Raw genomic sequence first — 24,779 nt, forward strand, 5'->3', positions numbered from 1 at the left:
CAGCATCTTCACGCTTTGGTGTTTCCTATTTTCTATTTATGGTTAATATTCCTGCTACCTGCATGTACTATTTTGCTCTTGAATTAATTTAGATTTAATTTAATCTAAGAATCATTTACCAGACTTAAACATGTTGTCTTTTAGTAAATTTCCTTGGCATTGTGAACATTCTCCATTTATCTTTAATCTCTTTTCTGTATGATTTTGAGAGAGATCTCAGTAATCCTACAGCTTTTTTCACAATCAATATAATACAACCAGTGAACACATTGTGCAACACATTCATGCAATTCCTTCCCAACAAAAATAAATAACATTTACAACCAGCTGCTGATCTCACCTACTGCTTTTTTAGCTTTGGTTTCTCTCATTTTACTCCTGTTGGTGCTCTTATGTGACTAATAAGGTAGCTAAAAATAAAGATTATACCTGTGTCTTCTACTCTAGTTCTGTGCACTTGTTCAAAGCTATCTGCTCTTTGCCCATTTCAATGGACATCAATGAGTCACAGAAATTAGTCTCGTTGCTGTAGGCTTCATATTTGTTGCTTTCACACCTGTTTTAAAAAATGGCCTCTATCCCAAAATACGTCAGAAATGATCCTTTATCTAACTTTGCCATTTCCTGCAGAAATTCTGGAACCAGCAATGGCAGGTCAATTATAATATCGTCTCGCATCTAATTAGCTCTTTGAACCTTTTCAGTCAGGATTTAGAAAGAGACATAGAACTGAAGCAGACCTTGTAAAGGAAGTTAATGATTTAGTGATGGTTTCTATCTCTGGGTCACTTAATATAGTTCTCATTTTGGAATTAACTGTAGCTTTTGATATTGTCAATTATCTGAATTGAGTGGAAAATAAACAGAGATCGCTGGTGTTTCCCTTCATTTAGTTTGACTCTTCTTTGTCCGCTAGGAGCCAATTTGTAAATCTTGGCTGATTTTAGTCTGGTGTTGTCCCACTTACTTAAGGGGTTACACATGACTCTGAGCTCAGACCCTTAGTTTTCAATATTTTGTGAGATTATTTGCCATTATGGACTTTGGTTTCAGTGCTATACTGATGATACTAGGATTTAATAGAGGAAGTATTCAGATACTACTGCAGTGGTTGCTGCAATTGACAGCTCCCTGTCTGGAGTGAATATATCAAGGCAGCAAAGCTTTCTTAAGATAACATACGATAAATGTGACGTTCTCCTCATGAGATTCCAAATTAAGTTTTGCAAAGTTGGTGACTTCTGTGTTGTTGTTGATAGTGCTGAAATCATACCCAGGATGGAAATGAGAAACATTGGTGTTTGAATTTGACTTTGGAATGTATGTTAGAGTTGTAAGGTCACCTGCATATCACCTGTTTGGTTAAAACCCTTGCTCTTCTTGTAAGGTGTTGAAATATTAATGACTGCTTTGTTTCATTGGGATTAGATGCCTGATACTATTAATGTCTTACTCATGAGGTACCTTTTAAAGAACTAGAGAATGATGGCTGCAGAATGTAAGGTGTTTTGTTATTTGTTGCCTTACATAAAGTACTCAATATCATCACATAACTCCTGTCCTCTTTATGTTGCACTGTCACCTAGTAAAATTTAGGATGGACATTAAGGTTCTCATTCTCACATACAAGGTAATATAGAGTTTATTTAGAGTGGCCTAGATCTAGATTGATTTAGGGATTTATTACTTGAGTAAAATCCAGCTCTTAATCTAAGATCTGTTGATTGAGGCCTTCTTGCTTTGCGAAGGACCAAACTCCCAGCAACAAGAGACAGAGCCTTTTTATATGCAGGATCATGTGCATCCAGCTCGCTTCCTAAATCAGTTGTCATTTTCAAAACCCATTAGAAGATTTGTCTTTTCACTGAAGTTTATAATGCAGAATCTTGTTTGCTCTGGGCTTCATTAAGTCAATTTGCTAGATATTTTTCTCCTTCTCATTCTTTTGCTTCTGTTTTATATTACATAGTTTCTATTATACAGCTCCTAAATCTTCTTGAAAATTGAATTTATTTATATTTATTGTTTATTAACCACTTCACAATCCAGAGATGCACGTTGAATTATCACCTTGAATGAATGAATGAGTGCCTACCACCTGAAATTAGAGAACTAACCTACTCAGGAATGTTAGTAAATTCCTCATCTAGGTTCATAGGTTTTGTGAATATTAAGGCTTTTCTCCTGCATTTATACAATCTGACAACTAAGAGTGTATGTAAGGCATCACCAGAGAGTGAGGGTGGGATCCTTAAGGACGTTTGGATTCCCAAGAGGGAACTACAGAGGATTACAGGGAAGGCAAGAAGAGGTGGACTAATTAACATCTGTCACACAGCAGGTAGAAATGCTGAACTGTAGACAATATGGCAGTGTCCTGCTGCCAAAACCATGGCCAATTAACAGTAAGCACAGAGGAAGTCCTATTTTGTCAATCTAATATACAGTATACATAGATGTAATTCAAGATCACCATAATATTGCCATTTGTGCAAATTGAATGCTTTAGCATCTTGAAAAGAAATTGTGACAATCTTTTTTTGCTAAGTATAAACCAGATAATTGTACTCAAAAAGACCTACTGTCACAAACAGTTCTTTCAGGGCCCTATGCAGACAACACGATCAGGAGGGAAGTGAGGAATACAAGAGGAAAGAGGCATGCTAGGGGCTGGAAGGAAAACGGGGGGGCGTGTCCATGGTGCGCTAGTGTTCAGGGGAGGTGTGGCCGAGTTGAACAGTCCAAGGGAGACCGAGGCAAATCCAAGAATGAAGCGAAAGTCCAAAGCTGGGTAATCCATCTTGACAGACACACAGAAGAATTAAAAACCGGAGCGGGATCCGGTGGAGGGCTGGGGGAATAAAAGGGGGTAACGGGACCAGACGCTCCCTGATCCCGGACCCAGATGGTCAGGACGCCGTAGTGAAGCCTATGCCGTCGAGCCGCTCCTGGACTCGCGGGTAGGTTGGCTTCCGGGCATCCGTGTTCCAAAGCTGAGCCCCAGTAGGCAGGAACGTCTGGTTTATATAACACAGGGGCTGGAACTGGAGACAGGTGCTGGAGATGAATGAAAACGAGGTAGGGCTTGACACCTACATGATGCATGTTAGTAAAGAAGAATATTTTATCATAAAGCAACGGCAACGGCAAAGGGATACATAAGCAGTTCTGGGGTGTGTAGCTGTGTGTAAGTCAAACAAATTTGTTACAAATCTTTTTTAGTTTTTTCTAGAATGTGGTAATGAATAAAGACAAAGGGCAGAAAGATAATTATTTTATTAAGAAGGATACAGACATTTGTGTTGTATCAGTGACACTATATTGTTAATTTGACATTTTTAATTACCTTGCTTGTGTGCAATTGGTTTGACGTATTTTTCATTATCAAGTTATACAGTATATGCATAGAAAGTGTTCCATACATACACAATGTTAATTTTATTATTATTTAACCTCATCATTTGCCTTTCTGCAAGGTTACACATTTAATTCTATAATTGCATTATGTATAATTAGATACAATCAAATGTTTTAAACTCAAGGACAGCTTTAACTAAAATAGTGAAATAAGCAGTAGAGTGGTGTACTGTGGTAGAGTAGAGTGGATAATGGTAAACACTGATTTTAAGAACACAAGAATATAAATTGTTACAAATGAGAGTCCATGTAGCCCATTTAGTAGTTACTAGTTGATTGATCCAATGATCTCATCCAGGTATTTGGTGAAAGAAGCCTGGGCATCAGCTTCAACTACATGGCTGAGCAGCTTGTTCCATACTCCCACAGTCCTTTGAGTAAAAACGTTTCTGTTCTAAGTTTTAATTGCACTTCCACATAGTTTCCACTTGTGCCCCGTGGATTATGTTTCACTGTTCACATTTTGTACGATTTGAGAGAGTATCAAGTAATATACAGGGCGGACATCTGTTTTCATTCAATATTGTATTTGCATAGGTCTCAGATGAGTAGTTTAACATAAGAGGCTCTATATTCAATGAACTTCAGGTTCTTAAATCCCCATAGGATGCAATGGATAATTAAGCATCAAAGCTTCTTTTTATTGTAGGGCCCAATATATTTGAGAGTAATAATACTGGAATTATACATCCCACACATGTAATTACTAAGTGTTATTTCACAGTTATTTTGGCCAGTGCAAAACACTACCAAGTACATATAAAAGCATAGAACAAATACTCTAGTTCACAAATAATGTCATTTTGTCTCTGTCCCTTGCTGCTCAGAAGTCAGCAGGAGGTCATATAAATATTATTTAATAATTTTGCTGTTACCCCGTGGTTGATGGTAATTTGCCATGCAATTAAACAATAACATCAATACAAAGCCAGATATTAATTTACACCTTTTCAATCTGAGCTCATTCATTCATTTATCATGGTTCTGTATCATCGGTGGTTTCCCATATGGAGATGTGAGGAGTGCATCTTTGCCCCCGTTGGCAATTGATCATGGCTGCTCACAGGCTCCTCCAGCTTAAGAGCTTTACAGCTCCTCTCTCCAGGCACCGATGAACTGCATCGGCAGAAGACCAGGTCTCCTACTGTGGCAGAATTCTGTAGGTTCCAGGTGTGTCACCTTAATTTACAACATCAGTGCAAGTGAGCCCTGTTACAGGGACCACATTAGCTGCAGAGATTCCTGACATTAGAGTTGTACTAACAGAGCAGAGCAGCTGTTTGAAAGGAGGAATTGGAGCAGTTCCTAAGATGAAATTCCTTTTTTAATTCCATTAGCTGTTTGAACCGTGTATTACACATTTATTTCTTGTTTAGTTATATTTTCATTAAAAAAAAACATTTGTACCAGTCGCACTTCAGTAAAACATTATCATGTCCATATCATGTTATAATCACTGAAGAACTTTGCATTGTTAGACATGTTTTGAAAAAAAATGTTATATTTAATAAAATAAAAATTTAAAAGTTTTTAGTAAGCATTAATCCTGGATAGATCACAATTGTAGCTGTTTACTTCCTTTAGTCATGGTATATGGAACAAGAAAAGTTAATGTAAGAGCCTTAAAGGGAAATGATTTTAGCCACAGCACTGTTTTTCTGCTCCTCTCTAAGTCAGTTAAACTGATCAAAAGCTTGCCCATACCCTTCAGCTATTGCTTTGATCCTCAGTCAATTGCAGGGTGTCTGCAGTAGTGGACTTAAGAGGCCTAGATTGCTCATACTTATTTTGGAAAGGAATGATCCTTAAAGCAGCAGTACCTAAAAAAGAGAAAATAAAACAAAAACCTTTGGTTGTGCTTCAGTTAACAAAGGACTGTTTTGAGGTCCTCATTCAAGTCACATATATTACCCCTGATTGATGAAATTTCTGCATGAAGTTTAGCCACAACTGCCCAGGATAATTAACTTTGAAATTACAGTAGTTTAATTAGGAAGCAATCCCCTTTAGCACATATCAGCATATCTTATAATGACTCTTTTATTAATTTCAATGACATTAAAAAGGAGCAAGAAAGAGGACTGAACTTTATGATTAAGCCTTTCTGATGAAACATTTGAGGATCCTGTTTTTAAAGCTTATGTGAAATTGTTTTGAATTTTGCCTGCAGTAATTTCCATATGTGACATCACTGAATGATGTGAACCTAGTGCTGTAAATTCTAACATAATTATGTAAAAGTTGGCCTGATTACTTTCTACGTACTGTACATATATAACCATTTTTAAACAGGCGTGAGAACTCGGGTGCAAGGCACGACCCATATAAGGTAAAGAGAAAGGGAATAATTACAAAATGATGGGCAGACCTCGGAGTCCAGTGCTATGAGAGCTCTGGCTTCACTTGCAGAGTTTCCTGCTCTAGAGTTCTCTCATTTGGGAACTCTAAAAAACTCATATCTGAACTCTGGCCTGGGAAAAAATTGATTGTCCTCTACACCAATTTAATTATTTTCTATGGGATTGTTTTTAGGTTAGGCACTGCAGAAATGTAAATTGCCCTGGTGTGTGTATTATTGTTCTATATTACACTGTTAAACAGTATATGGCATTTTTTCACATTGCACTGGAGTGAACATTACTGTTCTTAGTTGCACTAGATGAGAGATACAGCTACACCTTGGGCTTGGTGTGCATTTTTTCAAAAAACCACAAACATCATATTACTAACAGTCAACTCTACTGAACTTTGCAAGCCTCCAGACTGGTCCATGCCTGGACCTCCTGCATGCATTTGAGTTGCATAGACTGAATACAGTATCTCTGGTGAGAAGCAGGAAATAATAAATGCACAGACATGCACAAGCACAGCCACAACGGATGTACAATGCAGTTTCGTTGTACAACAAAGAGATAAAGGCCAATGACGCCGTTCTTGTGCTTTTTTATGAGGTAGACCAGCAGCCTTCTCGTTTTTGCCTTTCCTCTTTTCTTTGTTACAAGTGGATTTCAGTTCAGAAGATTAGTTTGAAGGACATGCATCAGTTGTTTTGAAGCCACTTTCACAGAGCAAAAAAGCTGAAAACTGAAGACAGTGCTATGAGATTTGTTTATTATTGCTTTGTAGAGGACTACACTGGAAAAATCTCACACACACCATAAATTGTAATATATTAATTATTATAATATTGTTATCTATTTGTGCATTGAAAAAAGGTGTTTAACCATATACAAATTTAAACAGATTTGTATTGCCATTCCTGAGTATTATAACAATGGTTTCTTTGTTTTTCATCTACAAAGCACTGTTTGTCCCTTTCTTGTATTTTTTTTTATTACTTATTAAATTCTTGTTTAGATAATAGTGAACCCTGATCAGATTGGTCAAAAAGCCAACCTGGACTCTTGAATTCTGTCTGGTCATTTACAGGAAGTGAAAAGTCTGAAATGATGATCGTTGGTGATGCTCCACTTCTTTTCTACAGAAATTGTGGAAACGAAATGGAACACTTCAGGACTTGAGCCATATAGCGATCTAGGTGTCAGGGCACATGGGCAGGGGTCTACAGCCTGTGGCTCTGGACCGATGGGAGGCTGTTAAGCCATAATGTGGCTCCTTCAGCCCCGCTCAGTCAGTGCAAGGTTGTACTATATATATAACTCCAATCTGTTTCATCTAAATAGCAGCCGATTGCTCATATTCCTCTCTTATTTTTTAAACTAGGCAACTTTTTCTCAGGGCTGACATTTAATGTTCTGACAGCCATTGCCTTTTTTCTTGTAATAATGTAATATTCCAGAGCTTTTAATTAGTTAATTAATTATTTACATATGCTTTTCTTATCTGAGACCATTTCATACGCTGAACCAAGGCAGCTCAGTAAGATTTGCAGATGAATTGACAATTAGAATGTCAAATACTCTTTTTTCCTAGTATCAACAATGTGTCAAACACATTGTGCTACTAAAAGTCTCAGACATAGTCACAGTCAGACAGATACAGTTAGAAAGGTACTTAACCTCTCATAAAAACAGCTGTCTAACTTAGCTCGGGCTTCTGTAACACAGGAATATTGTCATCCACAATTCTCAGAAAAATGACACAAATTAGATTAGACCAGGTAACAACACCATTACTGTAGAGAGAACAAGTAGTGCATTTTTTAATCTTCAGTTCTGGAAATACTAGAGGCAGTTTCTGGTTTCTGAACAAAATAACACTGTGGGTTATGTAAGGACAACCACCACTTCTTCCTTTGCCCTTTCCAGTAGATTTTTTTTTGTTGCTCAAGACTAAACTGAAATTGGGAAAGCGCAGAGGCTGTGGCAGAGCTTTATAATACTTGATTCTGTGAACCCTATTGGCCCCACACTGTAGGATTCCTTGCCAGTGCTGAGCTCCAAAAGACTACAGGCACTGAGAAAGGAATTTCTCTCATCAATGTCTGTGAGCTGAACACAAATTTCCTGTCAGGAAAAATATTAATATCAGGTTTAACAGTTACACAACTAATATGATATGCATTACAGCACTGTATTGGGGTTGGACACAAGACCAACAGTGAGATGTTTTTTCCCTCTTCAGTAACCCCACAACAATCTTCTGACATCAACAGAGGAATGACTGAAGATTGCTCTTGACAAAAACAGAAAAGAAACAAAATGTAAAAAGACTCAATGTTTTAATTAAAAAGTGTTTTCTTTAATATATTTCCTTAAAATCCAGGTAGATTTTCTGAGTACAAAAAGTGCCACAAAATTTCCAAGTGTTGACATTTTTATTTTTTCCATGAGTTGCAGTCCACATCAGGCAGAATGAAATAATAGTTCCTAATAGGTCTCCCCCTGGTCTCTTCGGCCACTTCTCAGGAAAATATGGGTGGTGTCTGAATAAGGCCACACCCCTACTCCTGCATTAAGCATGCTGTCAGAACAGAAGAACATAAAGGTTACAAGCAAGAGGTGGTCATTTAGCCTATCTTGCTCATTTGGTTTTTAGTAGGAGATTGATCCAATAATGTCATTATCCACATGTTTTTTGAAGGTTGCTTCAACAATGCAGTTGGGTAACTATTCCAGACACTCACAAGCTTTTGTGTAAAAACCTTCACTTCTCAGTTTTGAATGCAATAGGTTTCACTGGTGACCTCTGGTTCAAATTATTTTAATTTTGGACTTAATATTAGATCAAAACTCTTAATGGCATATGATTCCATAAAATACTGACTTACAATTCAGCAGTGATATGTGTGTATGTATACAGTATAACCATCAATTGGGATTTTGTCACTTTTTATGATTTTGCTTGTTTATTTGGAAAGAAAATGATAATGACAAAATGTGGTGTTAATTATAAAATGTCCTGAAGCCCCAAATGAGAAGCTAATCATTTTAATTAATATTCTCATTGTGTACATCATGAGATTATAAAGGATCGTTATTGCTGAATAATATCCAATAATTGTCTGGTCTAAATGTTATTGAAGTAACTCAGTCATTACCTGTCGTCACAACTTAATGTTCATGGCCTTTAAATCATTTAATTGACATTGTCATGCAGGGAAGCAATGTCACCCGATGAAAACAGATGTAACTGCATTATGCAATCAAATGACAGGGTCAAGATTTTGACTTAGAGATCAATAAATTATCATTGAATGTTTCAAAAACTCAAACCCAGAGTTGGTGCTTGACAATAATCTAATTAATATATCATCAATACACAGTTGACTGTTGCAATATAAGAACTGTTGTATTGTGCAGGTAGAAAGTAAAGTTGAAATCATAAAACAGATTGATTTCTAGAGTTCTGTTATTTAACTAATAGCACAAATCTATTTATGTTCAGGTGGGTAGCTGCGTCAGCATGCGTAGGCTGCAAAGGAACAAGTAATAGGTTTATTCCATGCTGAAAAAAAGAAGAAAGAAAAAGATCTATTTATGTCTGGCTCTGACCAAAGACTAACCCATAATTTTCATTAATATGATGACGTTAAGGCCAAATAGCCACACATTTCTTTAATTTACCTCTCAACGGAGTCTCTTTGGATTCTGTTAACAATGGCTGATCGGGGAATGTGGCTGGGAAGAGAATGTTTTTTGTAGTCCAATAACAGCCCAGGAAAAGCTCTGGATGAGTAGAGGTGCCAAGAGAGATTTCATGCTTGCTTGTCTCTCTGCCCCTTTCTCAGACATCCCTGAGTTTGCTAAGTATGTGCTCATTCTGACCTAAGCAAACCTCCATCTAGAGGGAAAGTTAGTGCACCCAATAAGTCAGACACAACTTTTTATGAAACCCAATACTATGTAAACTTTTAATTCTGTAAATCTACAACCTAAACTATTATGTAGAATGTACTGTATAGACATGGCAACAGAAAAAGGTTTATTCCATGCTGAGAAGAAAAGAAGAGACACAATGTTTTGGCTGTGAAGCCTCCTTCAGCTGTAAGAAACGTTGCGTCTCTTTTCTTTTCAGCAGGGAATAAACCTTTACCTGCTCTTTCGCAGGCTTCGCATGCTGACACAGCTCCCTACTTGAACTTCTATATATACATGTATTAATTTATAGAAATAAAAGTGTTCATTTATTTTTTAAAGCAAAATTATATTACATTTTTATCTCAACAATATAAAATAATGTGGTTCTTGTAGGGATACATTGTGCGTAAAGAAAAGTGCATGTCTCATAGGATACCAATGAAGAAAGTTATTAACAAATTCGTTTTCTCCAGTAAATATTACTCATTAGAAATCATGGCCTAACAACCTCGTCTTTTGCAACCATTTTTTTTTACATTGCTTTTGTACTGCTTTATCACTGAATTCTTTATAAGTGTGGTACGCACCTGTCCATCCTAGCCTGGGGTAGTAAACTTTCCAGGTGAATGAAATAGGTAGAAAGCAGAAAGTGAGAAAACCCGTTTAATAATAATAATAATAATAATGTTTTATTCATAGGACAAATTCACATACTTAGTCGTTTTTCACATCCACCGCTGAACAGCTGATTTTGACAGAGGGGGAGGGCCGGACTCTGCCGCTATTACTGACACCTGGATATCATGACAGCCAGATCCTTTAGTTCCTCCACCGTCGGCTCCATGTCACGGCTTCGGGGCGCCTGAAACCCCGCCTTCCCGAGCTGTGCGCTGCTGAGCCTGCCTCTCTCAGCCAGCCAGGCAGGCACAGGGCTCTAGCGCTGCTCTCCCCGGCGGCTGGGCTGAGCTGAGCACGTACAGTACGGCTGGTTACAGTTAGCAGACACACGCAATCGCTGTATATGCAGGCTGGCGCATACGTTGAGCGGACACCTTACTGAATCAGACTGCGGGGGACCCAACATGGACCTATTTGAGTTTGACTTCTTTAGGGACTGGGAACTAGAGCAGCAGTGGTAGGTTAAAGTGTGTTTATATTTTTATGCCTTTGTTATGAGCATTCCCCATGCCGTTCTGAACTGGTTACATCAATGCACCGGCTTTTATTGTATGACATTCTGAAACGCGGCGTTTATGTGGCAACTTGCGATGTGATGGTTGCAGTACACGTAGCAGAGGGATCAGGATTTTCGCTTCTGTGCGCTTCTACTCTTTCTTCATTATATTTATCAATATATATATAAATACATCTTTGTGCGCTATATCAAAAAATGCTCAATGCACGTAGAGAGACACCTAGTGCTTCCTTGCATTGATGGGTTAAGTTCAAGGCTGGTATTTTTAACACAGAGAATTAGTCTTTAATAGGCGTCAAACGGATAAGAAGTTATCCATCTTTAGTGCCTGTTATTGTATAGAGCGAAAGTGTAGGTTAATTTAAGCAGTACTTTTGCATCACATTTTTTAAGTTAATTGTTTGTTGCACAAACAACTTAATCTGCATGAAATCTGTTGCTTAAAAAGTGGACACGCAGTACGTAGTAACAGCATTTTGAAAATGTGTCATTCTCTGAGAATACATGTAAAAGGTATATTCACGTCTTTTGTTTGAGATGCGTGCCACAACTATTGGTGTGAACTTTTTCATAAATGTCCGATGGGGAAATCCTATGCATTTTAATTTGTTACCTCACCTGGCAGTGTTGCAGCCCCTTGAATCCGTTTTTACTGGAAGCCCGTTAGAACAATTTCTGTGTTGTTTGCAGCTATAGTTTAATTTTTCAGTATTCCATGTCGCTGTAAACGATCATCTGTTGCGAGAAATTTCCAAAATAACATTTCCTTATGATTTATTAACACTGGTTGTATCTCTAAAGCTGACATTCTTGAATCAGGTAGTACTTACAGACAATACCGTGGCGATTAAATACATTACAGGACTTTTTACTTGTTCGTGCAGAGGTTACTGGTATTTACTTCTAGAGGCCACATAAAATAGTGCTTTTCGCAGTATTTGCATTCATTTCAATGTAATGAAAGGTTAACATAAGGCAGACAATATGAATTTATCTACAGTTGATAAATCATACTTTGTGCATTGGACTAAGCAGTTATATGGATGATGTAGTTTAAGTTAATCCTGATTAACACGCATTTGTTGTTACAGTATCAGTAAAAGTATTTATTTCCAATTAATTGCAAAAACGAAGTAGAATTACAGTAATGCCTTACTAATTGCAGTTCTTGTAATTAGTAGCAGAGCCACCTTGTGGTGGGACCATGTATTCTGACGGGTCTCTGACCTGTATCGAGTCTACTGCTGTTCTCGTCTCTCCCTACCAGATGCGTCCGTCATTGTGGAAACAGATTTCTATATTGAAGCCAACAGTTGTAATAAAATTAAAGGGAAACCCCTGCAATACGTTTATGTTGTAGAACATTCCAAATCCCATATGATAGTTAATTTTTTGACAGCAGTTGTAAAATCATCAACAACAGCTTTACTAAAACGTATTTTAAATAATTGTAATACAATAAAGTCATTATATTAATTGAAAATTCCTTGAATTTGTATGGTGCATTTCATCTTAAAGGACTGTAAAATACTTAACCTAAAGGAGGGAACCCACTTCTTCCTCCACTGAAGTGCAGCCCTACCTGGGTGATGTGTGGCTACCGTTCAGTGCCGGCAGCCCCACTGCATAGCGGATCAGGGGGTGGGGTGAGAACTTACTGAACCTTTTCAATTAAAGGTGAACCTTAGGTAGTCCCGATTGTTCAAGACAAGAGTGGAATTGAGCCAGGACACTGGGGTAAACTCTCATACACTGTGCCAGGTGATCTTTAATTAGTGTAACATGAAAAACACCAACTGTACTGTTACTAGTGATTAATAATTATTATAAAGACATTCCTAATTCATATTAAATTTAGCAATGCAGAAAATGTATTTGCATGGTGCAAAAATAGCTGTCTGTTTTTTATTCTACTTTCTTATTTTTAAAGTTTGAATTTGTTTTAAACAGTTAAAAATAAAGTGCAAAAAAACTCAAGTGGACATACTCTGCAGAGCAAGAATTTTCTGTCTTACATGTATTTTTTGCTGGTGGAGTCACTTTTCTAATCAATAGTCAGCTTTTTTAAAGGCCTCTCAGTAATATAGTTATTCCTGCAAATACAGCAAACTGTCAGCCTTCTGGAAGGGCCTTAAACACTCCATGAACGGCTACATTAATAGAAAGTTGAAAGGTCTCTGTGTGTAGACATCAAGACTGAGACTCCACCATCTGTATACCAGGCTCACCCACTCAGTTGCTCTTGTGTTTTCTCCTCCCTCTTTTCCTTGATCACTCTCTCTTTCTCTTTGGAATTCTCTCTTCTTTTGCTTCCTCACTCTCCTCTCTCCTTTTTACTCATAAAAATCAGCCTTCGCTTTCTGCTTGTGCTGTATGGACTTTCCTCTCACTTTTCCCTTCTGCCTACTCTTGCTTCAGCTTTTCTTGTAGCATTCTTCTTTATTCTGAAGAGGCTCAGTGCTGCATGTACTGTACTTCAATGTACTTTTGGAGATGATCATATAATGTATACTCTGTGTCAGAGAAGATAGGTGTGAACCTTCCAAACCTTACAGTGCTTTTTCCCTGCTGCTAGTAAATGCTGCTAGAACAGACAACCTGTGTTTTTTTCACAGTTTGATTTTATAGTTTTTTATATGGTTATGTGAATTTTAATTGAGATCATATTGATTATTTTTTTAGTTGTGTCCATTTCTGGCATTTAAGTACACTGAGATGATAAATACATTCACCTGATTTCCTCGTCAGGTTTTGATTGATAAGGAATATCTTACATTTTGTAAATTCAGTTTTACTTAAGTAATGTTTATTGGCTACTAAATTAACATATGGGGTATTTAAATGCTAGCCTAAATAATTTGATTTGATTAAAATAGAATATTTATTTTAAAGTCTACTAATATGATAGACATTTGATGTTTCTTAAATTATTAATGATATAACTTGGTTATATATCAAGTGCTATAGTCTGAAGTTCAAATAATAATGAATTCCTTTGGAAGTTTATGGACCGGATTAAGGTTTTGTTTTCAGAAACTTTCAGTAACACAAATGTTGGAAGTGGCAGGGAAAACATTTACAGATATCTTAGTATTCTTACTGCAAATAACATCCTTATGCTGCTGTGATCCACAGATGTGTTCAATGTTTAAAATGTACTTGGTCAAACAATTAAAGTGTTGTTTGATGTAGTTCCTTGGCATCTACTGCTGATCTATTGCATAGTTTATACTTTGGCTCCCTGAAAGCAAAAACCCAGGGTGCATTCACTGTAAAAATCGAAGGGCATCCGTGTAAAAGGCACTCCACTTTAACGTTCAGTCCCGCAGCTACTGAGTTTTCTTTGCAGTCACATTCAATACACAAATAAAAGAAGGGCCAACCAATGCAACACAGATAAAAATAATTAGAGAATTCTTATATAATTATGTGGTTATAAAATATAGGCACAGCAATAGTTGAAACACTCCCTATTATTTGTGTTTGTCAGTTGTAGTTATGATTTTAAGGACGTAAGTTGTCAGAATTAATGTTAATATGATCAAACCTGATAAACCTTGGAAAACATCTGGTGGGAGTGTAACCTGGATTGAGGTGTTAAAGACTGCCTTTAATTCTTTGATGTTAAGTAGAAAAAGATATGAAGAAAGAAAAAAAATCACTGAAGGGGCTTGCTTATGCAAGAATGAAAAAATGTAAAGTAGTATCTTGTCATATGGAGGCATTTTTTTCTTCATTTTGGTCAGAATTGGACTTTAAGATGGATTCCACTTTCTTTTTTACTTTCTCAAAAAGTAACTTGTGCATCATTTCTAAATACATGCTATGCAGCAAGCTTGTTCAACAATATATTTTCACTTCATTAAAATCCTTGAGCAGATGCTCTGTAACACTTTCTCTATATAAAAAACAGCTAAAGAAATACAATTGTGAAAATTATTTTAGAAAATAATATTGTTTCACAGTTGCCTTTTATGTCAAGGACAATTTTATTACAGGGATATTGATTTTTATTTGATTAAACTCATGCTGGTTTAGGTAGAACAAGTGTTGAGATTAATCAAGTAGAATTCTATAGCATAGTGAGAAAAATTCAGCGAGGTGCGAAATGAGCTATAAGAATAGATTATTTGTATACGGTATATGCTGTACAGTATATCTGAATTAAATCTATCCATTTAAAAAAACATTTTTTAAGGTACTGCAGATGTATCTTTATTTTCTATGCAGGTTAACAGTTTATTCAATATTGATCCATTATAGCATAAAAAGTCTTGCAAAGTAGTTCTTACCTCAGGGCTTTCTTCTCTTTTTACTGTTATGGCTACTGTGATACATCTGTTCACTGTACTAATAATGTTAAATGTCTCTCAATCCACATTTGATGCACACTGCAAATATGGCCACAGAAGAATTCTTGATTTCTGAGCAGGACAACATCTACAATACTGTTTAAAAAAAGACGTTATCTGTGCATTCAGATTATACAAATATACAATTACTGTGAATGGATGTCTTTAATGCATTTTTAATCCATAAAAAAATAGCTTTACAATGCAGGAGCATTATACATCCATAATTATTTAAACAGTACTGAGATACACTGTAATTAAAGAAAACAGAATTCCATCTTCTGTTTTGGCTGGAATGCAGTTTCTGTAATCATTCAGTGATCAGAAAACACAGCAGATCACAGATAATTTTAAAATACCCTCAGTGCAGAGTGGTGTAGCCCTTTTCTGCAGCATTGTTTAGATATATTTTTTTTAAATCCCCTGTCTTGGTTCACTAAACACCTAGAGTAATACTGTAAGTGTACTCTTACAAATCTAGTACATACAGCATCTCACATGAAACTCTCCAGCTCATATATACAGTACTGTGCATTACTAAGCTTCGTGTATTTCACAGTAAATGAAAAGCAGTTACTTAGAAATTCATCCAGAGTATCATTTTTGCTGGAGAAACAAAAAGACAGAATTGCCCAACATACTGGAGTAATTTTGTAACCCTAGTTGAGTAGTTATTATAGGCTTTCTGCAGAGATCACATGACAGCAGTATAAGCACAACGCAATAAACAGTAATTCTGAAATAGTTATCTTCTGTTTGAAAACTATACAGCAAGACTCTCAAGTCCATCATAACACACTTGGCACAACCAAACAAGGCACAGCTGAGGAGATTGATGCTATTTTAATGCCACAACAGACTGCAGCAATATCTTGAAAAAATGTCAAATTCTATATAAACACTTCTCATTTTAAGATGTTATTTATGACACAACTGTGCATCTTTAAAATATCACGAGCAAACATAAGTGATATAATTTCCAGCACTGCTGTGATATTAAGCTCACAGACAGAAAAGAAACACTGGAAGGAAAAGCCAAGGAATGGAATATGCAGTCAATTGAATTTGGTTGAGCAGAAATGTCTGACATAATAAAAGAAGCACAGGAGGGAATACATTTCTACAGAGGAAATGTTTTAAAATGCAGAAAAAGATTCCAAAGATTACTACAAACACTTAAATAGTAGTAGCCAAAAACAAGTCCATGTGGCCCAGAACATTCTACATTCATGTTTACCTCTTTTTCCATACAGTTAAGAAACAAATTAGTGCACCTTATTCTAGTATCAGTTTAACAGTTACACACAGTTTAACGAAGATAGAACTGACAATCTTTATGTATTTGCTTCAGTATCTACTTGTCTTATTTTAATTTGATCTGAGGTGAGCCTGTCACAGATTGCACATTGCTTCCTGTATTTTGTCTGGTGTACACGTATCCATTTGCTAAGTGATATATGCAATGCAACACACCAGAGAGGCAGATCTCAGGGAATGCCAATCTCATTTGTGCTTGGCATGAAAAGGCACTGATGCCAGGCAGCCTGCTGGCATTTCATTCCAGTCCACCTCGTTCCACTTCCATCGCTGTGACACTGGTGCAGCGCCTCAGCTCCTGGCATGTCATTTCACAGAAACCCTGCCAAGTCTACTGCCCCAGGCCTTATTTTATCACTCGCCAGAACAGCCAAATGCTGTGGAATGATAAAGCCGAGCTGCAGCAATCCCATAGTGGGGACAGAATAGGTGAAGCCTTCTCATATTTTTGCCCTCTGGTATCGTGTTCAATTACCAGCTTCATCTGGAGCTACAGACCTCTTTGGATGACCCAACTAAAGTTATCTTGGATATCTAAGTACAAGATTAAAAACACAAAGATGTGCAGTTTATTACAGTCAATATAATGCATTATAATCATAGCATTATAATACATGGCTTAAGCCATCTCAGAGTCTGGTTTCTCAGTATTCCATCGAACATCAGCTAAATCAATTCAAATAGGGTTGGTAATTCACGCACACCTCTACAATATTCCCAAGTACTACTATGTGATATTTTGTCTTGCTTATTACTCTATTTGTTGTAATATTACATTTGTTTAGGTAATAAAAGTTACATTTTAAAATGAAATACTTCTTACTAAAACTGAAATTGTTAAAGGTAAATTTAAAACAATAGTTTTGCATCCTTTATTTTTAAATAAAATATCAACCACTTCTGTCTTAAAAACAAATGACTAACAAAAATGGTAAATGGCTATTATTACCACCATCATCATTAAAAAGGGAGATCATGCAAGAACAGCAAAGAAATAAAAATTGATCATGATAAATGGAGATGCCTATCTTTTCCAATTGAAAGCATTTTTTAGCATGCCAACGTTGGTAATAAATAACAGACAAAAGCAGTACTGATACAGTAGTTTGACTGTCCTACTACATTAACCTGTAAAGAGGACATCAGAACAAGCATAGGGAGAATTTGGAAAAACTCCAAAAGAGTCTTTAAGTACCATTCTTTAAGGAAAGGGAAGGTAAAGATAAAAGCCAAAGGTATTTTAACATGTGGTAAATGAAATACAAATAACTTAATATTAAAATATTATTAAAATATGGGCACAGCCATAATTAAATCTCCATATGCAGATATCCCGTAAAGACATACATTCTGCTTTTCCAAGCCAAGCTTCTGCTTTTTCCATTGCTTCTTTAGCCATCTTTCCATTCGGTCTCTACAAATTGTATGTCAATTCTTTGTGTTTCTACCAACAAATGGATCTTTCAACTTATGGGTTCTAGCCAATTTATAGATTTTCATCTTATAATTTGTATTAGATTAATCCATCCATGTTTAGATGGAGCTGTTTAAATAGACCCGATTACAAGATAAACGTTACAGGAAAGTATATCTGTATACCAAAGATGTTATTAACGTCGATCAAGAATTTTCCCTTTCTATTTCTTCGAGCAAAATGTTTCCACACAAGGAAAATTTACAGCTTGAGTTTTAAAATTATTTTATTAATACAGCACTAAAGATTCACACGATTGTACCTTTGCTTTTATTTCCAACACTATCCTTAGAACAGGGACATTGTTGTCTTGTAAAATGAAGTCCATGAATGTCTGATAAAACAGTCCTCAACAGAGAGTCTATCTATACCTTTTGAATTCAGGACATTGCTAGATGAAATAATAATGAAATAATAAAGAGCTGCTCTCTCAGGAATTACTGTAATTAGTGAATTCCTGTAAGCAGCTGTGAATTCCGGTGATATTGAAGAGGGTGCTTCTCAAGAGTGGATGGTGTGTAGAAGGACGAGTGATAACAGTGAAACAGTTATCACTCGGCCAAGGAACTTCTTTTATCAGTGGAGCGCTAATCTAGCGGGTGCTCTCTAAAGTTAGTCCTGGGCCCTGCTGCCTGACACGCTGTTTATCTGGCCAATGTCAGCCCTCATGGGTGGAGGAGGCCCGAGGCAGCACTCCCAGAGCCAGCAAAGCCCAGGAGGATCAGGAAGCCTCTTCCAGCCCTCACCCTCACACTTCAGTTAAGCCTTTCTCTGGCACTCCTGCCATCACAGCTAATAACAGAGTGCTAATTACCATAGACCTAATAAGGCCTACAGTAATTACCTCGTGAATGTAAATCTGAGTTAAACAGAGAACAGCCTAAGTAAGCTTGACAGAATCTTGTTAGCACTGTGTCCATCAGTGCAGGGTAATAGACCTGTAAGAATGGGTGAGTGGAACTTGGGAGAGGAATGTTGATGAAGTTGGGAATGGTGACTAACAGGGAGCGAGGCTGTGGATTACTGCTCTTGTTCTTCAACGTGATTTGTGGGAGTGGAGAACAGCAGGGTTACCTCAGACGCCTGACATTTCACTTTGTTTTCTGTCTGTCTGCATTGATAAATTGTTACCACAGTGTTGTTGACCCCTCCATCCATTTATTTCCAAAACATTGTAAGATGCTTTTATTTTTGTCTGGTCAGTGATGCAGTTTTTCCTTTGTGAAACAGAACAGAGGAATCCTGCATGGTGTAGGCTATACTCTGTTGAATGTTCCTGTTGCACTCCAGGGGTGTATCTTAAGGCAAGATAAAGTAATGGAGTAATAACATCAAGCAATCTGATGTTTTTGTGTACTTCTAAATATGCATCTGTAATAGGATCAAATGCAAAATCTGTAGTGCAAGAGAACTGCAAACTGAATTTCTAGTAATCATCTCATGTGTTACTTCATTATTTTTATTTAAGTTGTAACTAAATATTTCTGGTATTTGGGAGGCCTTCTACAAATACATAAAGGACTATTTATTATATTTGTCCATTATGAACACTGTATGGTGTATGGACTTTAGTTAAGTTATCCCTTAATGTAACAACCAGGCTATAATCTTTCATTACGTGAAATTAATGTAATTCAAGTAGAACCACAATTCTGTATTAAATATCTCAAGACAATTCTAAATTTAATAGAAACATAATTTTTATTATTTTAAAAGTGGTAAGAGGTCTGGACTTGTTATTGGATATTTGTGGGTTCAAATCCCAGGGGTGAGACTGCCGTCGAACCCTTGAGCAAGATACTTCACTTAGACTGCTCCAGAGCAATGTCTGTACAAATGGGTAGACGTTTAGATCCTTTCAATAAAAGACATCAGCCAAATAAATTAAGACTAGTAATAGCAAAAGCAAATACAAGCCCATTCATTAATCAGAGACAAGAAAGTACACAAAAGAAGAAACATTAAAGATGGCATTGTCTGGAGCCCTGCTATAACCAACCCAGGCAAAAGCAAACGTTTTTAAGTCGCATCCATGCAGTGCTGCTGGTTATAGTCTTGTACTCATGGCCTGTGCTCTGGTTTACCCAAGCGTATAGAGATTTACTTTATCAGACTTGGGGGGTTAAGTCATTCGCTGTCCCAGTTTTCACTAAATGGGTGTTGAATGGTGGTCTTGATGTGCTTGCTGTACAAGTATATTAATTTCAGTGTATTAGTTTTTTAAATATACACTTTACTTATCTGATGAAACCTTTTCCTGTATTGCTAGTATTCCAATGTTGTATTGCATGATGATAACCACTAGGTTTTCATACCAAGTCTTACATATACAAAGAGTTACTGATGTCAGTTCGTTAATAGCTTATTTCAGTGCTTCTGTAACAATTCCTCAATAAATTAAATGGTTACTTTTTTTCCTTTTTTTGAGTGGTGTAACAAATAAGCATCGAAACTTGTAAAAGTGTGTTAAGAAAAGAAAACAATCTTTAATTTTGCACATGGTTCTGCTAACAGAAATTATCAACATGTTTTCATGTAATGTGGTCTCATAGAAATGTATTGTATTCTTTGATGATGCAGCCCAATATGTAAGGGTAAGGCAAAACAACATTTATTAAACTATATTATTAACTTTCTTATATTTCACCTCTGGAATTGTTTTTGCTGTTAAATAGGTACATAAATGTTCATGGATGTATTCTTCCATCTTCAATATTTGATAAATTATTGGCATAATACTGGTGGCATAAAACTGCAGTTTGGTGTGTTTCTCTATCTCATTAAGTGTAGCTACTGAGATTACCTTGAAAAAAGGATAATTGAATTACTCTGAATAATATTTGGCGTAAAAAAAAATAATTGAAATCCATGAACAATTAATTTTACTTAGGAAGCATGAAAGCCTGTAGAAATTATCTGTCTTCTGATTGGTTGGACTGTATTTGAATATCCTCCAGTTAATAGCTTACCTTAATGTTACTGAACAATTTACTCTGCGGCTTCAAAGGTCAGTGCTTCAGCAGAAAGCATGGTGTGACAAATAAGATGATTTAATAGTTTTACTGTAGGAGCTGGTGAGAAGCTTTTGTTTTAACTATATCAGTGTTTTCTTTGACCTTTGATTTCTATAAATTTATAAAATAGACGATTACAACTCAAAGGAATGGGGAAGGAAAATTCCTCAGAGGAATGTAATTATCAATATTAAAGCAAATTATCAAGTGGGATTCAGAAACAGGTTCCTGTAATCGCAAGCTCATTAGTTATCAGCATATATGTAGTATACTGCATGTGTATGTCTCTCTCTCTGTATTCACACATATAAAACATACAAAGTTAACTGCAGGAATGTGAAAAAGACATTTTTTGTTTACATTTTTTTAACATACATTTTGTATGTTCAGCACACTTCCATAACTTTGATAAATGCTGAATTAGACATGTCTGACAGGTTTTCCTGATACCCGTTCTCTGTCATGAAGGGACTGCAATCCCACAGTCAGACACTGCTGATCTCACTGAAAAGATGGTAGACATGCTACTGCCTGTCATAAAGTGAAGGGCCGGAATACTAATGCTATCATATTTCCAGTTTAGTGCACAGAACTGTATTTGTTTGAAAATTGGTGTCTGTATACTTTACAGAGGCAGTGATAAGACAAACACCCTTGATGTTTAAAGTAGCTTGAGCGTGCGAGCTTAGTCTTGGTGATTATATTCTTATTAAGTCCTGTAAAAATGCTAAATATAAAGGACAAATTCATTATGTAAATGTAGTGCTATTAGAGACAACACTGTCAGAAGCAGATTACACTTTTATTTCTTTGTTATCTTAACAAGGCAACATTAAGTTGTCACTGATCTTATCAACATCCAGAAGGGGTTGCCTGTTTTATCATTAGATGTTTACAGTACAGATGTGGATGGTAATTGACATTAAATGGTGAAACTGTGGTTTTCAGCATACTGTAATGCAAATGCATATGCAAAACATATTGCTTGGTTTTACAAGTATGAGTATGATTAGTTCAGCATGAAGCAATCTTTTATTAAAGTATTTTCTAATAGACAGGAATGCAATGCACTGTTTCTGGTAATATTATCATCCTGTGTAACCTTTTTTATCAAAACTATGTATGGCCAATATATGTAGTACAGGTGGTGTAGGGTATAACAATATACTGAGCTCATCAGTTACTGCAGAAGAAAAGAGACAGCCTGTGAATGAATCACACCTTATTTGTTTGCAGTGGCTTTAAAGCAATAAAGTCTGTGTAAGGGCTTGTTTGGCAAGAGCTGCTATGTTTAGCTTATTGATGCAACACCATTAGGCAAATTATTTATTGTTTATAATAATATGGTTCTGCAGCCAAACCATTTGATTTAGATTCACTGAACTAACTTTGTTAATAGTATTATTATCATAGGGCTGCAATTTATGAAGGGGAAAGCAGATCAGTGTTAAATCTGTGCAATACAGAATTTTTGATTAACAAAAACAAGTATTGGTCACCACTGATGATGATATGGCACAGCTATCAAATATTTTCTGGTGCAGAACAATTAATATCAGAGACATGCACTGTGTCAGTGATCATTTAAAAATGTTGCTTCAGTAGATAAGAGAGGCATAGAAGATGAAATGGACTAAGAAAATGTCTTGTTCAAATATTCACTGAATAGCTAAGTATAGTCGGTAACAAAAGGAATACTGGAGTAAGAGACAAAATGCAATCATCTTCAGAAACAGAAAAGCCTATAACATCAAGCGTGTAATGCATTATAAGGAGAGCTCCTACTGCAGTGATTCTGAAGCGCTTGAGCTGTAGACCCTTCAACAATTAGGTGAGCGTGACAAGAAGACAGACTCTTCAAACAGAAAAAAGTATTCAAAGAACCCAGAGGTTAAGAAAAAAAGCCATGAAAACAATTACAGTACCTCCCATGAAAAAATGGAACTTATTCAGTTTTTGTTTTAACATACTTTTTATGAAGCTACTTTCTAGGCTTGTTGGATACCTAATTTTTTGGGGTTGGTATTGTACAGTTAATGGAAAAATAATTCAACATTACTTATGCAATTGCATTATACAGTCTGTTGTGGAAAGACTATGCCAAATGAAATTTTAGATAATCTCCTGTATCTTTTACCCATTGAAGGTGCCTTGATTTAAGTTTTTTTGGTGTAGCAGGTTGTATATTTTACCTCATAACAACACACTTTGTAATGGGACTTATCTAAATTTGACCTTTAAATTCCGAAGGTAGTGCCTGATATTGCGATTTCCACAACTATTTATAAAATGTGGTCAATTTAAATATATAGTTGCATTTGCTTTTGCCAAGTATTGGAACTGTGTTTCTATTTCCATAATTTCCTGATCACTTTAACTTTACCCTAGAGAAAAAAATACCGTATATATACTTAGTTTTAGAGCTAATTGCAGATTTCAGATTTTTGTTTTGCTTATTATGTTATTTCCAAGGGACAATTTCATGTTATGCCGTCTTTTTTATCAGTTTTTGTAATCCCCAAACTATATTTTTGGAAATGTTAGTAATAAAATGTTAATTTACTGAGGCAAATGTAAGAATTTTAATAAACCTTTTTACAGTATATAATACATTATATCTATTATAATATTTTATAATAATACATGGAATAATACAAGATGGAAGCTAGAGTTGAATGCTTTTGTCACTTTATGTTGGATTGGATTGCTTTACATTTTGGCTGTAACAGCAAAACATCTTCTGATAACCAATCATACAGGTCAAATACAGTCAATATTAATATTTTTAAAATGTATTAATTTCATGTTTCATTGTGTTTTAACATTACATTTTTTTACACGTGACCACTCAGTTCGAAGAAACTCAAGGTGTATGTAAAAACATCGTGTTTTTCAAAGCTGAGTATATTGGAACAGTAACAAACAAGTTTCTTTTTCTCAAACCTCTGTTTTACGAGGTTCAAAACTATTCTGGTTGATCTAGTATGGCAATGATATAGATTTCTGCATTGGAGAAATAATACCGCTTCACTATGAACCTTTGCCATAATTATAGAGATTGAAGTAACAACTTATTTTTCCATTGCTTCTAAATAAAACATTTCCTTTTCAAAAATGTAGTAGAATAGTAATTAGTGTCTATATTATCACAGTTCTATCATGTTTTATCTCATCTTTAAAATATTATTTGGGGAACTTGGACTCTCAGTATTGCTGTTCAGTCCCTTTCAAACACTGAATTGCAATCCTTTGTATTGGGATTGTGTGGAAGATTTTTGTCTTTTAATAGACATATTCTGTATAGACATGTCCTGCATTACATATTCATATATAATTACAGCCGTCATTAGATTGTGTCTGGGATATTACATTAACAGTGACATTGATAGACTCCACTTGTGTAGATTCTGGGGTTATGCTGGGGCCAGGATTAAAGCCAAATAATAGTTTTTCTTTCCTGGTTATTGACATTCTTCAGAAAGATACTAAACTGTCTAGTTGTGTTTCTTTACAGTAATGTTTTATAGAATTTTTTCTTGAACTCTGGCCCATGATTTCCATCATAATAGCTAATGATATATTCAGTCCCACCTGTGCTTTTGAGGTACATCTTTCTTTTAAAAATTAATAGTAAACACATAAAACAACAGACAACATAAATATCAGGATTATGGCATTGCCAGTTGTAAAATCTGTAATATATACTGCATGTTTCGCTTACCAAACAAGATCTGTATTTCATTACATGGT

At 35.9% G+C, this 24,779-nt stretch overlaps 1 protein-coding gene across 4 annotated transcripts in view; it reads left to right on the plus strand.

Annotated features, from left to right (window-relative positions):
* Positions 1-10,602: 10,602 nt before the first annotated feature.
* Positions 10,603-24,779, plus strand: part of aff2 (ALF transcription elongation factor 2) — a 197,406-nt gene continuing 183,229 nt past the window's right edge. For all 4 annotated transcript variants that reach the window (XR_015924988.1, XM_088597508.1, XM_088597509.1 and 1 more), the window contains exon 1: positions 10,603-10,812. Coding sequence is in view for 3 of the 4 variants with exons in the window: in XM_088597508.1 (XP_088453634.1) it covers positions 10,760-10,812 (53 nt within the window). In the remaining variant the exon portion in view is untranslated. The remainder of the gene's footprint in view (positions 10,813-24,779) is intronic.

The sequence above is a fragment of the Lepisosteus platostomus genome, chromosome 10 (assembly GCF_059453375.1).
Source record: "Lepisosteus platostomus isolate fLepPlt1 chromosome 10, fLepPlt1.hap1, whole genome shotgun sequence".
Classification (NCBI taxonomy): domain Eukaryota; kingdom Metazoa; phylum Chordata; class Actinopteri; order Semionotiformes; family Lepisosteidae; genus Lepisosteus; species Lepisosteus platostomus.